The 14,121-nt window shown below is 63.4% G+C and overlaps 3 protein-coding genes and 1 long non-coding RNA gene across 5 annotated transcripts; 1 reads left to right on the top strand and 3 right to left on the bottom strand.

Annotated features, from left to right (window-relative positions):
* Positions 1-463: 463 nt before the first annotated feature.
* Positions 464-7,485, bottom strand: DDX56 (DEAD-box helicase 56). Its single transcript, XM_072360891.1, has 14 exons — positions 7,353-7,485; positions 7,090-7,251; positions 6,256-6,410; positions 5,199-5,369; positions 4,673-4,763; positions 4,328-4,572; positions 4,125-4,253; positions 3,189-3,305; positions 2,103-2,197; positions 1,936-2,009; positions 1,753-1,842; positions 1,538-1,643; positions 1,322-1,419; positions 464-548 (listed from the first exon to the last, which is right to left on the bottom strand). The coding sequence occupies exons 1-14, from the start codon at positions 7,401-7,403 to the stop codon at positions 465-467; spliced, it is 1,668 nt and encodes a 555-aa protein (XP_072216992.1). The 5' UTR covers positions 7,404-7,485; the 3' UTR covers position 464.
* Positions 7,486-8,000: 515 nt separating this feature from the next.
* TMED4 (transmembrane p24 trafficking protein 4) lies at positions 8,001-11,387 on the bottom strand. Its single transcript, XM_072360897.1, is given in 8 exon segments — positions 8,001-8,304; positions 9,321-9,468; positions 9,551-9,675; positions 9,753-9,845; positions 9,847-9,854; positions 11,221-11,274; positions 11,277-11,313; positions 11,316-11,387. Coding segments are annotated over 8 exon segments (672 nt in total). The 5' UTR covers positions 11,373-11,387; the 3' UTR covers positions 8,001-8,154.
* A 303-nt stretch (positions 11,388-11,690) lies between these two features.
* On the bottom strand, positions 11,691-13,758 carry LOC140265017 (uncharacterized). Of its 2 annotated transcripts, none has more exons than XR_011906195.1 (3): positions 13,624-13,758; positions 11,997-12,246; positions 11,691-11,872 (listed from the first exon to the last, which is right to left on the bottom strand). It is a non-coding gene; the product is annotated as an uncharacterized lncRNA (long non-coding RNA). The 2 variants fall into 2 exon arrangements; XR_011906194.1 differs by having other exon boundaries at positions 11,691-11,842.
* Positions 11,895-13,913, top strand: LOC140265015 (interleukin-36 receptor antagonist protein-like). Its single transcript, XM_072360896.1, is given in 5 exon segments — positions 11,895-12,083; positions 12,186-12,274; positions 12,367-12,438; positions 12,441-12,490; positions 13,606-13,913. Coding segments are annotated over 5 exon segments (516 nt in total). The 5' UTR covers positions 11,895-11,985; the 3' UTR covers positions 13,813-13,913.
* The last annotated feature ends 208 nt before the right edge of the window (positions 13,914-14,121 follow it).

Genomic DNA, 14,121 nt, shown 5'->3' with positions numbered 1-14,121 from the left:
AGCTGAGCTGCCCGATAAGGTGCCAGGGCTGAGATAAGAGCCCAGATGGCAGCACCCAGATGGCAGCACCCCAATGGCAGCACCCAAAGGTGGGGGGCACCCAGTGCCGTGCGACCAATGGGACGGCACCATGTGGGGCAGCGCTATGGGGCCGCAGTGTGGGGACAGACAGCTCTGTTTGGGGTTGTGGGGCACAGAGCCCCTCTTCTGGGTGGCGGTGCCACCTGCACTGTGCCCTAATCCCATTTATGGCCCCGATAATGGCTGGCACTTTGTCCCGCCGCTGCGTCACCAACCTTCCCCCCCCCCCCCCCAACATCTGCCACCGTGGCACCCAGTGAACGCAGCCCCCCAACCAGGGAACGCAGCCCCCCAGTGGTCGCCCCACAGCACCTTTATTGAGTCGGGCTGCCCCGGGGCTGCCAGGAGCTCACGGGGGTCCCAGGGGGGTTCGAAGGGGGGGGTCACGATGGCGGCGCTGTGCGGTGCTTCCTGCTGCGCTGCCGGCTGTACCTGAAGCTCCGCAGCGGGTTGGTGGCACGACGGGGCTGCAGGGGGGGAAACGGTGTGAGACCCCCCCCCCAAAAAGGGAAGGGATGGACGGGGGGTCCATGAGGGGGTTATTGTGATGGGGGTCCATGAGGGGGTTATTATGATGGGGGTATTGCTATGGGGGTTGTTATGATGGGGGTCATTGTTATGGGGTTATTGTGATGGGGGTCATTGTTATGGGGTTATTATGATGGAGTTATTGCTATGGGGGTTGTTATGATGGGGGTATTGCTATGGGGGTTGTTATGATGGGGGTATTGCTATGGGGGTTATTATGATGGGGGTATTGCTACGGGGGTTGTTATGATGGGGGTCATTGCTATGGGGTTATTGTGATGGGGATCATTGTTATGGGGTTATTGTGGTGGGGGTCATTGTTATGGGGGTTGTTATGATGAGGGTATTGCTATGGGGTTATTATGATGGGGGTCATTGTTATGGGGTTATTGTGATGGGGTTATTGCTATAGGGATCATTGTTATGGGGTTATTGTGATGGGGATCATTGTTATGAGGTTATTGTGATGGGGGCCATGGTTATGGGGGTTGTTATGATGGGGATATTGTTATGGGGTTATTGTGATGGGGATCATTGTTATGAGGTTATTGTGATGGGGGTATTGCTATGGGGGTTGTTATGATGGGGGTCATTGTTATGGGGTTATTGTGGTGGGGGTCATTGTTATGGTGGTTGTTATGATGGGGGCTGTTGTTATGGGGTGATGATAATGTGTGTTACTGCTATGATGTGGGTTATGCTGTTGGCTCACCCTGGGCCCATCCTGGTTCCTGCCATTGCCGTGGGGCAGCCGCAGCCGCCTGCGCTTCTTCAGCTCCATCTTGGCAACGCCGCGCAGGGTGGGCGGCACTGTGTGCACACAGCAGGGTGAGGGGAGGGCGGCACCACGGGGCGACCCCAGACCCACAACCCGACCCCCCCAGCCCCCCATAAAGGCCCCATTGCAGCCCCCCCCCCCCAGCCGTACCCAGGTACTCGGGCACATTGCGGAGGTGCGGTTTGACGATGGCGGGGTGCAGCGGTTTGTCGTGGCGCAGCACGTGCAGGTCGCGGGGGTTGTCCTCAAAGTAGGTCTGGGGGGCAAGAGGGGGGTGGGAGGGGGGGGGGTAGCGACCCACAGCTGACCCACATCACCCCGTATTGCCCCCCATTGCCCCCCATCACCCCACACCATTCGGGTACCTTCAGCTTCTCGGAGTTGAGCAGCTCCTCTTTGATCTCGCGCAGCCGGGCTTCCTTCACTGCCTGCTTGGTGACGGAGCGCATGGCGTCCTATGGGGCGATGGGGGGCACAGGGGGTCAGGGCAGGAAGCCATCGGGATGGCAGCAGTGCCACCCATTGCCCCCCCCCCCCCCCCAACTCACCCTGCAGCGATAGCGCAGCGCCTCGATCTCCTCCATGCAGAACTTGTAGGGCTGCAGCATGGACTCCCCGTTCTCTATGGGGGGACACACACGTGGCTTTGGGGTCACCTCCCACAGCCTGAGGGGACGTGGTGACAAAGTGCCCCCCCCCCCAAAGCCCCCCTCACCTCCTGCCAGCACGTCCTCAATCCGCGCCAGCTGCTCGCGCTCCTCGGGCAGCACAAAGGTGAGAGCTGTGCCGGGGTTGTCGGCCCGTGCTGTTCTGCATTGGGATGGGATGGGATGGTTGGGGATGGGATGGGGTTGGGGTCAGGGATAGGGTTGGCTGGGGATGGGGTCAGTTGGGGATGGGGTTGGTTGGGGTATGGACCCCATGGAGTTGGCTAGATGGTATGGGGTTGGTTGGGGTCAGGGATGGAGTTGGGGTCAATAATAGGGTTGGATTGGTTGGGGTTAGGGTTAGTTGGGGATGGGGTTGGAGTTGGTTGGGGTATGGACCCCATAGAGCTGGTTGGACAGTATGGGGTCGGTTGGGGTTGGTGTGGGGTTGGTTGGGGTCAGGGATAGGGTTGGGTTAGTTGGGGATAGGGTTAGTTGGGGATGGGGTTGGTTGGGGTATGGACCCCATGGAGTTGGTTGGACGGTATGGAGTTGGTTGGGGTCGGTATGGGGTTGGTTGGGGCCTGGGATGAGGTTGGGGATGGGTTGGTTGGGTATAGGATCAGCTGGGGATGGGGTTGGAGTTGGTTGGGGATGGGATGGGGTTGGTTGGTGTCAGGAATGGAGTTGGGGTCAATAATAGGGTTGGGTTGGTTGGGGATAGGGTTAGTTGGGGTTGGAGTTGGTTGAGGTATGGACAGTATGGGGTTGGTTGGACAGTATGGGGTTGGTTGGGGTCAGGGATGAGGTTGGGGATGGGGTTGGTTGGGGTCAGGGGTGGAGTTGGAGATAAGGATGGGATGGGGTTGGGGTTGGTTGGGGATAGGATGGGGTTCATTGGGGTCAAGGATGGGGCTGGAGATGGAGTTGGGGTTGGATGGGATGGGGTTGGTTGGCTGGGGATGGGTAGGGGTTGTTTAGATGGGGATATGGTTGGGGTTGTTTGGTTGGGGATAGGATTGGGGTTTGTTAAGGACCGTATAGGATTGGTTGGGGTCAGGGATGGGGTTGGATGGGATGGGGTTGGTTGGTTGGGGATATGGTTGGGGTTGGTTGGTTGGGGATATGGTTGGGGTCTCCCCCCCAGCCCCCACCTCCCCACACGGTGGATGTACGACTCCACCGCTGCCGGCACGTCGAAGTTGATGACGGTGGCCACGTTCTGGAAGTCGATGCCTCGTGCCACACTGTACTCGGGGTCCCCACCTTTACTGGGGGGAGAAAAGGGGATGTTGAGGTGGGGGACCACGTGGGGATATAAACCCCAAAGCAAAGAGACCCCCCAGCCATGGGGACAGCACTGAGCCCATCGCTGAGCCCATAGAGCCAAACAAAACCCCGCAGTGTGGGGGGGAACTGAGCACAGGGACTGTCATGGGGGCACCCATGGGACCCTGGAAGGTGACACTAACAGGTTCTCAATGGCACCCACAGCTCCTCAGCGGCACCTATGGGTCCCTGGTTGCTGGTGCCCAATGGGTCTTCAGTGGCACCCACAGCCCCCCAGTAGCACCCACAGCCCTTCAGTGGCACCCATGGGCCTGCAGTGGCACCCAGAGGTCCCTGGTTGGTGGCACCCACAGTCCTGAGTGGAACCTATGGGTCCTCAGTGGCACCCACAGGCCCTTGGTGGCACCTATGGGTCCTCACTGCCACCCATAGTCCCTCAGTGGCACCCTGAGGTCTCTGGTTGGTGGCACCCACAGTCTTTAGTGGAATCAGTGGGTCCTCAGTGGCACCCACAGGCCCTTGGTGGCACCCAGAGCCCCTCAGTGGCACCCACGGGTCCTTAGTGCCACCCATGTGCCCTCAGTGGCACCCCCAGCCCCTCAGTGGCACCTCCAGCCCTTGGTGGCACCCCCAGCCCCTCGGTGCCCCCCATGGGCCCTTGGTGGCACCCACGGGTCCATGGTTGGTGGCACCCCCAGCCCCTCAGTGACACCCCCAGCCCCTCAGTGACACCCCCAGCCCCTCGGTGCCCCCCATGTGCCCTCAGTGACACCCCCACCCCCCGGTTGCCCCCCCCTCACCTCTCAGCCCCCTGTTTCCTCTTCCTGCGCTGCCGTGGCTCCGCACTCTCTGTTCTCCCCTCCAGCTCCTCGTCGGTGGCCACGATATAATCGTAGAGTCCTCGGTTGAACTGGGTGATGACGTGACACCTGCAGCACAGCCCCCTGCTCGCTCTGCACCCAGCGCCCACCCCCCACCCCCAACCCCCCCCCCATAGCGATACCTGGAGCGTGCGGGCAGCTCGGAGTTGAGGGCGCAGGCCGGGATCCCAAACTGCTCCAGGAAGAGTTTGAGGCGGTAACAGCGGCTGATGCTGCTGACGAAGAGCAGCGCCCGGCCCCGCAGCAGCGCCAGCTTCAGCACGGCGTAAAGCAGCAGGAACTTGTCCTCCTCCACCTCACAGCGCACCACAAACTGCCGCAGCTGGGAACTGCCCGGCAACCGCGGCTCCTGCGGCTGCACCGTCACCTGGGGGGGGGTCGTGGTGGGTTGTGGTGGGGATGGGGACCCCCCTCCTGGACCCTCTTTGTGCCCCCCCCCCCCAAAGCTTTGCCCCCTGTTTGCTCACCGGGTTGTGCAGCACCAGCTCCTTCAGGGCCTCCACGTCGGGGTTGAAGGTGGCCGACATGAGCAGAGCTTGGTAGATCTTGGGGAGGTGACTTTATCATGGGGGGGGGGTTTGGGGACGTTGGTCCCTTCAGCACTTTGGGACCCCTCAGTGCGTCCCCCCAGCGCCCCACAACCCCCCTGAGTCCCCCACCCTGAGTTACCCCACATTAACACACCTGCCCCAACAAGCCCCAAACCCCCCCAGCCATAAGAGCAACCCCCACATCATCCAACACCCCCAACCCTCAGCTGTACCCCCACCACAGCAGGACCCCCCAACCCCCCCAACCCCCATCTGTGCCCCATGGGGACCCCTCCCCATCACAGCAGCGCCCCCAACCCTTCCCAATGGCCCCCAACCTTCAACTGGACCCCTCCCCACCATAGCAGAGCCCACACACCCTCCCAACGCCACCCAACCCCAAGTCGAAGCCCCCCCTCACCACATCAAGGCCCCCCCCCAACCCCATCTGCCCCCCCCTCACCACAGCAAGGCCTTGAGATCCTCCCCGAACCCAAAGGACAGCAGCAGATCGGCCTCATCCAGCACCAGCAGCTCCAGCGAGTCCCTCAGCACCAAACTGTGTGTGTTCAGGTGGGCCAGCACCCGACCCGGCGTCCCCACCACCACGTCCGGCTTCTCCATCAGCACCGGCCTGCAACACAGCCCCACAGCGGCTCCCATAGGGCCGACCCCACACAGGCTCCCATAGGGCCAACCCCACACAGGCTCCCATAGGGCCGGCCCCACACAGGCTCCCATAGGGCCGGCCCCACACAGGCTCCCATAGGGCCGGCCCCACACAGGCTCCCATAGGGCCGGCCCCACACAGGCTCCCATAGGGCCGGCCCCACACAGGCTCCCATAGGGCCGGCCCCACACAGGCTCCCATAGGGCCGGCCCCACACAGGCTCCCATAAGGCCGGCCCCACACAGGCTCCCATAGGGCCGGCCCCACACAGGCTCCCATAGGGCCGGCCCCACACAGGCTCCCATAGGGCCGACCCCACACAGGCTCCCATAGGGCCGGCCCCACAGCGGCTCCCATAGGGCCGGCCCCACAGCGGCTCCCATAGGGCCGGCCCCACAGCGGCTCCCATAGGGCCGGCCCCACAGCGGCTCCCATAGGGCCGGCCCCACAGCGGCTCCCATAGGGCCGGCCCCACAGCGGCTCCCATAGGGCCGGCCCCACAGCGGCTCCCATAGGGCCGGCCCCACAGCGGCTCCCATAGGGCCGGCCCCACAGCGGCTCCCATAGGGCCGGCCCCACAGCGGCTCCCATAGGGCCGGCCCCACAGCGGCTCCCATAGGGCCGGCCCCACAGCGGCTCCCATAGGGCCGGCCCCACACAGGCTCCCATAGGGCCGGCCCCACACAGGCTCCCATAGGGCCGGCCCCACACAGGCTCCCATAGGGCCGGCCCCACACAGGCTCCCATAGGGCCGGCCCCACAGCGGCTCCCATAGGGCCGGCCCCACACAGGCTCCCATAGGGCCGGCCCCACACCTATGGGGCAGGGAAGGGACCCCGCCTCCACTCACTTCTGTGCTGCCAGGTCGCTCTGAGCACACACTTCGGCCACTCGCACCTCGCGGTTGCAGAACGCAGCCAGGAGCCGCAGACTGTGCAGCACCTGCAGGCCCAGCTCCTTGGAGGGCACCAGCACCACGGCACGAACCGCCTGCGGCACCGGCACCTGGACCCCAACCCAGAACAACACAAGCGTCAGGGACCCCCCAGAGCCACCAACAGCCCCATCACACACAGCAAACCCGGCCCCCAACCCCATCGCCCACCCCCAGAGCCCCCACCCCCCCTTTACACTCCACACTTCACACCCCATAATACCCATAAACCCCCTAACGCCCACCCTCACCCCAACGCAGAGCCCCCCCATAACCCCCATCCCCACAGCTGGGCCCAATCCTGCCCAGACCCCCCCCTCAATACCCCACAGTGTCTGTGTGCCCCATAACGCCCATTGTGACCCATGACACCCATATGGAGCCCCCATACCCCAAAATGGAGCCCCCTTACCCCATATGGAGCCCCCATACCCCATATGAAGACCCCATACCCCATATGGACCCCCATACCCCATATGGACCCCCCATACCCCATAATGGAGCCCCATAACCCATAATGGAGACCCCATACCCCATAACGGAGACCCCATACCCCATATGGAGCCCCATACCCCATAATGGAGACCCCATACCCCATATGGACCCCCATACCCCATATGGAAACCCCATACCCCATAGTGGAGCCCCCATACCCCATAGTGGAGCCCCATACCCCATAATGGAGCACCCATAGCCCATATGGACCCCCCATACCCCATATGGACCCCCATACCCCCCGTCCCGTCTCACCGCCTTGGCCCTGAGCAGCCGTTCCAGCAGCGGGATCCCGTAGGCCGCCGTCTTCCCGGATCCGGTCCTGGCCCGGGCCAGCAGATCCCGGCCCTCTAAAGCCAGCGGCACCGCCTCGGCCTGGATGGCGGTGGGGGCGGCCCAGCCCAGCTCCGCTACGGCCTGAGGAGCCACAACGTTACGTGGAAGCGAAGGGGGATCACCCCAACCCGGGGGCTCCGTTACCGGGCGGCCCGACCCCCCCCATCCCCCTCCCCTCGTACCCGCAGCAGCCGGGGGTCCAGCCCCATCTGCTCGAAGCTCGTGGCCGCCATCTTCTCTCGCCTGCCACTGAGTACTTCCGGTCTGCGCGCCTAGAGCGCCCCCAGCCAACAGCGCCCCCCCTCCAGCCAACAGCGCCCCCTGGCGGCGTGGAGGTGTGTGTGTGGGGGTGAAGTGTCATGGCGGCCCGAAGTGTCATGGCGGCCCGAAGTGTCATGGCGGCCCTGCGCCCCCCACTGTGTGGATCCGGGGTCACCCCTCGTTGGGGGGCGGATTGATGGGGTCCCCTCCGCAATGCAACACCCCCAAATACCCCCAAATCCACCCCAAAAAGCGCCACGTCCCACCCAGCTCCAAATCCACCCTAAAATTCAACCTACCCCAAATACCCCCAAATTCACCCCAAAAACATCCTCAGCCACCCCAAGAAATAACAGCCCCGACCACCTCAAAGTGCCCCAAAACCACCCCAAAAACCTATTGACCACCCCAAAACCACCCCAAAAACCCACTTAACCACCCCAAAAACCACCCCAAAAACCTCTCAACCACCCCATAAAACCCCAAAACCACCCCAGAAAACCCCAAGAAACACCCCAAACTCCCCCAAATCCGACCCCCCCCACCCCACAAACCAGCCACACACCCCACAGGGATCCCACACCCTTTATTGATCCCAATATCCCACATCAGGGCTGTGGTGCTGCCCCTATTCGCCCCATAACCATCCTGGGATGGGCCGGACTCAGGACAGAGGTGGGAACCCCCCATTATGGGGCAGCCCCCCCCCCCCTTTATTGGGGGCTACACCAACTTCTTGGCCTCGAAGAAGCTTTTGAGGTGCCTCATCTGCCAGATCCCGGTGAGGATGAGGATGACGGTCTGTGCGATGGACCACCACAGCACGCGCTGGTTGGTGCTCTCACTCGTCATCCGGAACCGCTCCTCCCGGTACTGCAAAAGGGGTCCAAAAGGGTGAGAAATGGGGGCTGGGGGGGGGGGTTATGGGGGATGGAGGGGGGTTATGGGGATGGAGGGGGGTTATGGGGGATGGAGGGGGGTTATGGGGTCTGGGGGGAAGTTATGGGATCTGGGGGGGGGTTATGGGGTCTAGGGGGAAGTTATGGGGTCTGGAGGAGGAGTTATGGGGGCTGAAGTGGGGTTATGGGGTCTGGGGAAAGTTATGGGGTCTGGAGGAGGAGTTATGAGGTCTAGGGGGGGGTTATGGGGTCTGGGGAGGAGTTATGGGGGCTGAAGTGGGGTTATGGGGGCTGGAAGGGGGAGTTATGGGGTCTGGAGAGGGGTTTATGGGGTCTAGGGGGAGATTATGGGGTCTGGAGGAGGGTTATGGGGTCTAAGAAGGGGTTATGGGGTCTAAGAAGGGGTTATGGGGTCTAGAAGGGGGTTATGGGGGCTAGAAGGGGGTTATGGGGTCTAGAAGGGGGCTATGGGGTCTAGAAGGGGGTTATGGGGTCTAAGAAGGGGGTTATGGGGTCTAGAAGGGGGTTATGGGGTCTAGAAGGGGGTTATGGGGTCTAGAAGGGGGTTATGGGGTCTAAGAAAGGATTATGGGGTCTAAGAAAGGATTATGTCGTCTAGGAGGGGGTTATGGGGTCCAGGGGGGGGTTACGGGGACTGGGAGGGGGTTATATGATCTAGAAGGGGGTTATGGGGTCTAGGAAGGGATTATGGGTTCTAAGAAGAGATTATGTGGTCTAGGAGGGGGTTATGGGGACTGGAAGGAGATTATAGGGTCTGGAGAAGTGGTTATGAGGTCTGGGGGGGAGTTATGGGGTCTAGGGTGGGGTTATGGCAGCTGAAGTGGGGTTATGGGGGCTGAAGGGGGATTATGGGGTCTAGAAAGGGATTATGAGATCTAAGAAGGGGTTATGGGGTCCAGGGGGGGGTTATAGGGTCTGGGGGGGTATCTGGGGCACACAATGGGGCTGGTGTCCGTGTGTGGTGCCCACCCGCTGGTAGTTCTGCTCCTTCTGGATCTGCTCCACCTGGTCCAGCAGTTGTCGCGCTCTCAGCTGCAGCTCGGTCAGTTTGTCCTTGGCTGCGATCTCGGGGTAGTTGTTGGTGTGTTCCCCCACCTGAATGTCCAGATGGACCCTCTGGGGGCAAATAGAACCGTTCTAACCCTAACCTAACCCTAACCCTAAACCCAACCCACCCCCATTTCCCCCCATCGTTACGCAGTTTCCCCCCAGCAAACAGAGCCATGCGGGTGGAGTTGGAGTGCAGGCAGATCTGGTGCTCCCCCGGTGTGTGCGAGGTGAAGGTGAAGCGGCCCTCGGAGCCGTATTGCCTCGATAACACCACCTATATGGGGGGGGGGGACAGCCTTTATATCACCTCCATCCCCCCTTTTACCCCCCATAAGCCCCCCATGCACACACCTTGCCGTCGGGGTCCTTCACTTCCACGTGCATCCCCAGCCCCGGAGTGGAGGGCAGGAAGGATTCGGACTGTTTGTCCCACAGTTGGGTCCGGGTAGTTCCCTGCGGGGCGGCGTGGTCAGAGCAGAACGCGGCCATCCACCCCCCTGTGCCCACATCCCCCCCTCCCCATAGACCCCCCCACCCTCCCCATAGACCCCCCCCCCCCTCCCCATAGACCCCCCCCCTCCCCATAGACCCCCATTGCTTTCCCCTCTCCCCAAGGTCTCACTGTGCGCCCCCTCCCATGGGGGTCTCAATCAGCTCCAACAGTGGGGGGGTCTCTCCCATTGCGTGCCCCCCCTCCAGAGTCTCTCCCTTCTTCCCCCCCCCCATCCCCAGGGGTCTCACCCATTGCCCTCCCCAACACCCAGGGGTCTCTCCCCCTCCCCTCCTTGCCCCCAGGCCTCTCTCCCATTGCACACCCCATCCCCTCCCATTGCACACCCCATCCCCTCCCATTGACCCCTCAGCCCCCAGGGCTTCTCATGGCGCCTCCCCTATTCCTGGGGGTCCCTCCCATCCCAGACCCCCCCCCCCCTTTCCCCCCAGGTCTCTCTCCCATTCCCTACCCCCATTCCCACAGCCCCCTCCCTCTTCAGAGCACACTCCCATTGCCCCCCTGGCCCCCATAGGGCTCCCCCATTGCCCTCCCCACCCCCCCAGGGGTCTCTCCCCCATTCCACCCTCATCTCTGGGGGTCTCTCCCATCCCCCCCCTCAGCCCCCAAGGTTTCCCCATACCCTCCCACTGTTCCCAGGGGTCTCCCATTGCCATCCCCAGTGCTCAGTGCTCTCTTCCCTCCCCCCCCCCCATCATTGGGGGTCCCCTCCATTGCACCCCCCACCCCCATGGGCTCCTCCCATCCCCTCCCCAGATCCCAGGCTCTCTCCCCTGTTCCACCCCATAAGGATCCCTCCCATCACACCCCATTCTGGGGGGGGGGGCTGTTCATCATCCTCCCAGGACCCCCCCATTGCCCCCCCCATTGCTCAGTGCTCTCCCCCATCATTGGGTCTCTCCCATTGCCCTCAGCAGCACTCAGGGCTCTCCCCCCATTACACCACCCACCCCCCAGCCCCTCCCCCCCTTAGGGATCTCTCCCCCCCCCCACTCTCTTTCATCCCACCTCCGATCACATCCCCTTGCCCACTCCATTCCAGACCCCCCCATTGCCTTCCCCACAGCCGGGGGTCGGTGTGTTCCCTCCCATTACCCCCCATATCCCCAGGGGGGGGGGTCCCCCCTTTTCCCCTCCCCATGTTTGTGGCTCCCCCCATCCCCCCCCCTCCCCAACCCCCCCCCCGTTGTCCCCCCCCCCCCCCATCCCCCATTGCCCCCTATGGGGTCTCTCCCTTCCCCCCCCCCCCCCCACCCCCCCCCCTCATCCCGCTCCCCCCCCGCCGCTCGCACCGCCGCCGCCCCGCACCGATGACCATGGTCTCGTCCGGGATCTCCTCGATGAAGCAGCGCTTCTCGGTCTCCCGATGTGGAAATACAGGCCCCACGTTCGGCGGCCATCACCATCACCATCAGCATCAACCCGCTCAACGCCGCCCTCAGCGCGGAGCCGCCCGCCATGACTCCCCCCCCCCCCCCAGCCGCCCTCCACACTGCGCATGCGCCTCAGCTCGCCCGCCTCCCGCTGCGCACGCTCCGCTCCTCGCGCCTGCGCACCGCGCACCCTCCTGCGCCACTCCGCGCTCACCGCGCATGCGCGACCCAACGCCGCCACTCACCGCTCCCCACGACGCGCCGGATGCTGCTGCGCATGCGCATTCTCCCTCAACACCCCCCCCCCCCCAACAGGAACCGCCTCCAGGTGGCGCATCCCGCAGCGCGCCGCGCTCTCAACCCTGAGTTCGCGAGTTCGATTCCCCCTCCTTCCTTCCCCCCCCCCCCCCCCCCCCCCCCCCCCCCCCCCCCCCCAGCCCCACAGTCCTCGCCGTTTTTCTCCACGGCGTCGTCCCCGCGATGGCGGCACCCGTGGGCGGGTCGTGCGGGCGGTGTGGCAACACTCGGCGTCCTTCCTTCCTCCCCACTTCCCCAGGCTGCAGGGCGGGTGGCCTCCGTTGGGGCATCTCATGGGTGGTGAGCCGGGGGGGGGCAACGGGAGGGGAAGTGGAACCGGCGGGATGGGAATGGGGGGGGGGGGGGCGAATATAAAGGGCCCCCGAAGCCCACGAGCCGCCCCATGGCGCTCACCATCACCCTCCTCCTCCTCCTCGTAGAGGCCGCAGGGTCGGTGCCGTGCAGCAGCCCAGCGCTGCAGACCAAGGTCTTCAAATACCGGTAAATGGGGGAGCTGGGGGTCTCTATGGGGTCTCTATGGGGTGTCTATGGGGTGTCTATGGGGCGGGCTGTGTGTCACCGCGTCCCTCTGTCCGTCCGTAGGATCTGGGACATGAACCAGCAGTCCTTGTACCTGCGCGATGACCAGCTGGTGGCCGGGCACCTGCAGGGAGCCAACGCTGCGCTGGAGGGTGAGCGGCCCCTTTAAGAGACACGTGGGGGGGCTGACGGTGTGTATGTGTGTGTATATGTGTGTGGACCCCCCCCCCATTTATCCCTATAGAGAAGGTGTTCTGGGTGCCCAACCGCTTCTTCAAGCACGAGCTGCAGCCCGTCATCATGGGCATCCGCAACGGACCCGCTGCCTGGCCTGCCCCGCTGCCCCACAGCCCACACTGCGCCTCCAGGTGGGGACAGAGGGGGGGGGGGTGGGACAGAGGTGATGGGGGGAGGGGGGACACTATGGGGATGCTATGGGGGTGGGGACACTATGGGGATGGGGACGCTATGGGGACGCTATGGGGATGCTATGGGGATGCTATGGGGATGGGGATGCTATGGGGATGGGGATGCTATGGGGGTGCTATGGGGATGGGGATGCTATGGGGAGGGATGGGGACACTATGGGGATGGGGATGCTATGGGGACGCTACGGGACACTATGGGGATGGGGACGCTTTGGGCTGGAGATGCTATGGGGACGCTATGGGGATGGGGACGCTATGGGATGGGATGCTATGGGGATGCTATGGGGACACTATGGGGATGGGGATGCTATGGGGATGGGAACGCTATGGGGACACTATGGGGGTGAGAACACCATGGGGATGGGGATGCTATGGGGAGGGATGAGACACTATGGGGATGGGGATGCTATGGGGATGGGGACACTATGGGGATGGGGATGCTATGGGGATGGGACACTATGGGGATGGGGATGCTATGGGAACACTATGGGGATGGGGACACCATGGGGATGGGGATGCTGTGGGGACACTATGGGGATGGGGACGCTATGGGGATGGGATGCTATGGGGATGCTATGGGGGTGCTATGGGGATGGGGACGGGGATGCCATGGGGTCAGGGATGCTATAGGGATGGGGATGCTATGAGGATGCCATAGGGATGGGGACACCATGGGGATGAGGATGGGGACACTATGGGGATGGGGATGCTATGGGGACGCTATGGGGATGGGGACACTGTGAGGACGAGGACATTATGGGGACGGGACACAAAGGATCCTGGGGATGGTGATGCCAATGGGGATGGGGACGCTATGGGGATGGGGACAGGGATGCCATGGGGATAGGGATGCTATAGGGATGGGGACGGGGATGCTATGCAGACGCTATGGGGCTGGGGATGCTATAGGGATGGGGATGGGGACGCTATGGGGCTGGGACACAAAGGGATCCCAGGTATGGGGACGTGGCAGTGCAGGGCACAGGACAGATGTGTGTCCCCTCCATGTCCCCTCTGTGTCCCCCCCATCCCCCCCATGTCCCCCCCCCCCGCAGGACGCCCTCATCACGGACCTGCCCCGCGGTGCATCCTCGGCCCCGTTCACCTTCTTCCGCTCCTACAAGGACGGATTGTGGCGCTTCGAATCGGCCGCCAACCCCGGCTGGTTCCTCTGCACCTCGTCCCGCTCGCACCAGCCCGTGGCGCTGTGGCGCTGCCCCGATTCCTCCCACGTGCTCGACTTCTATTTCCAGCTGTGCTGAGCAATAAAAGCCCCGTGCAATAAATGTTGGGCCGCTCCCCGGCCTCGTTTCCCCACTGGGTGTTGCGTGGGCGGTGGGGCTGCCCCACAGCGGATGGGCACGGCCCCCGTTCCCGCATCCCATCCGGCACACCCGGCCTGGGGGGGGGGGGGGGGGGTTGGGGGTGGGAGTGTGGCTTGCAACGCTATGGGGATAGGGGGGGTGTGGGGGGAGGGGGATATGGGACGTGAGCTGGGGTCCAAGGGGACACGGGGTTGCAATGGGGCACAAAAGAACATGGGGGAAGAGCATGTGGGATTGTGGGGATGA

The sequence above is a fragment of the Excalfactoria chinensis genome, unplaced genomic scaffold, assembly GCF_039878825.1.
Source record: "Excalfactoria chinensis isolate bCotChi1 unplaced genomic scaffold, bCotChi1.hap2 Scaffold_390, whole genome shotgun sequence".
Classification (NCBI taxonomy): Eukaryota; Metazoa; Chordata; class Aves; order Galliformes; family Phasianidae; genus Excalfactoria; species Excalfactoria chinensis.
This window is presented reverse-complemented; position numbering and strand designations above follow the sequence as displayed.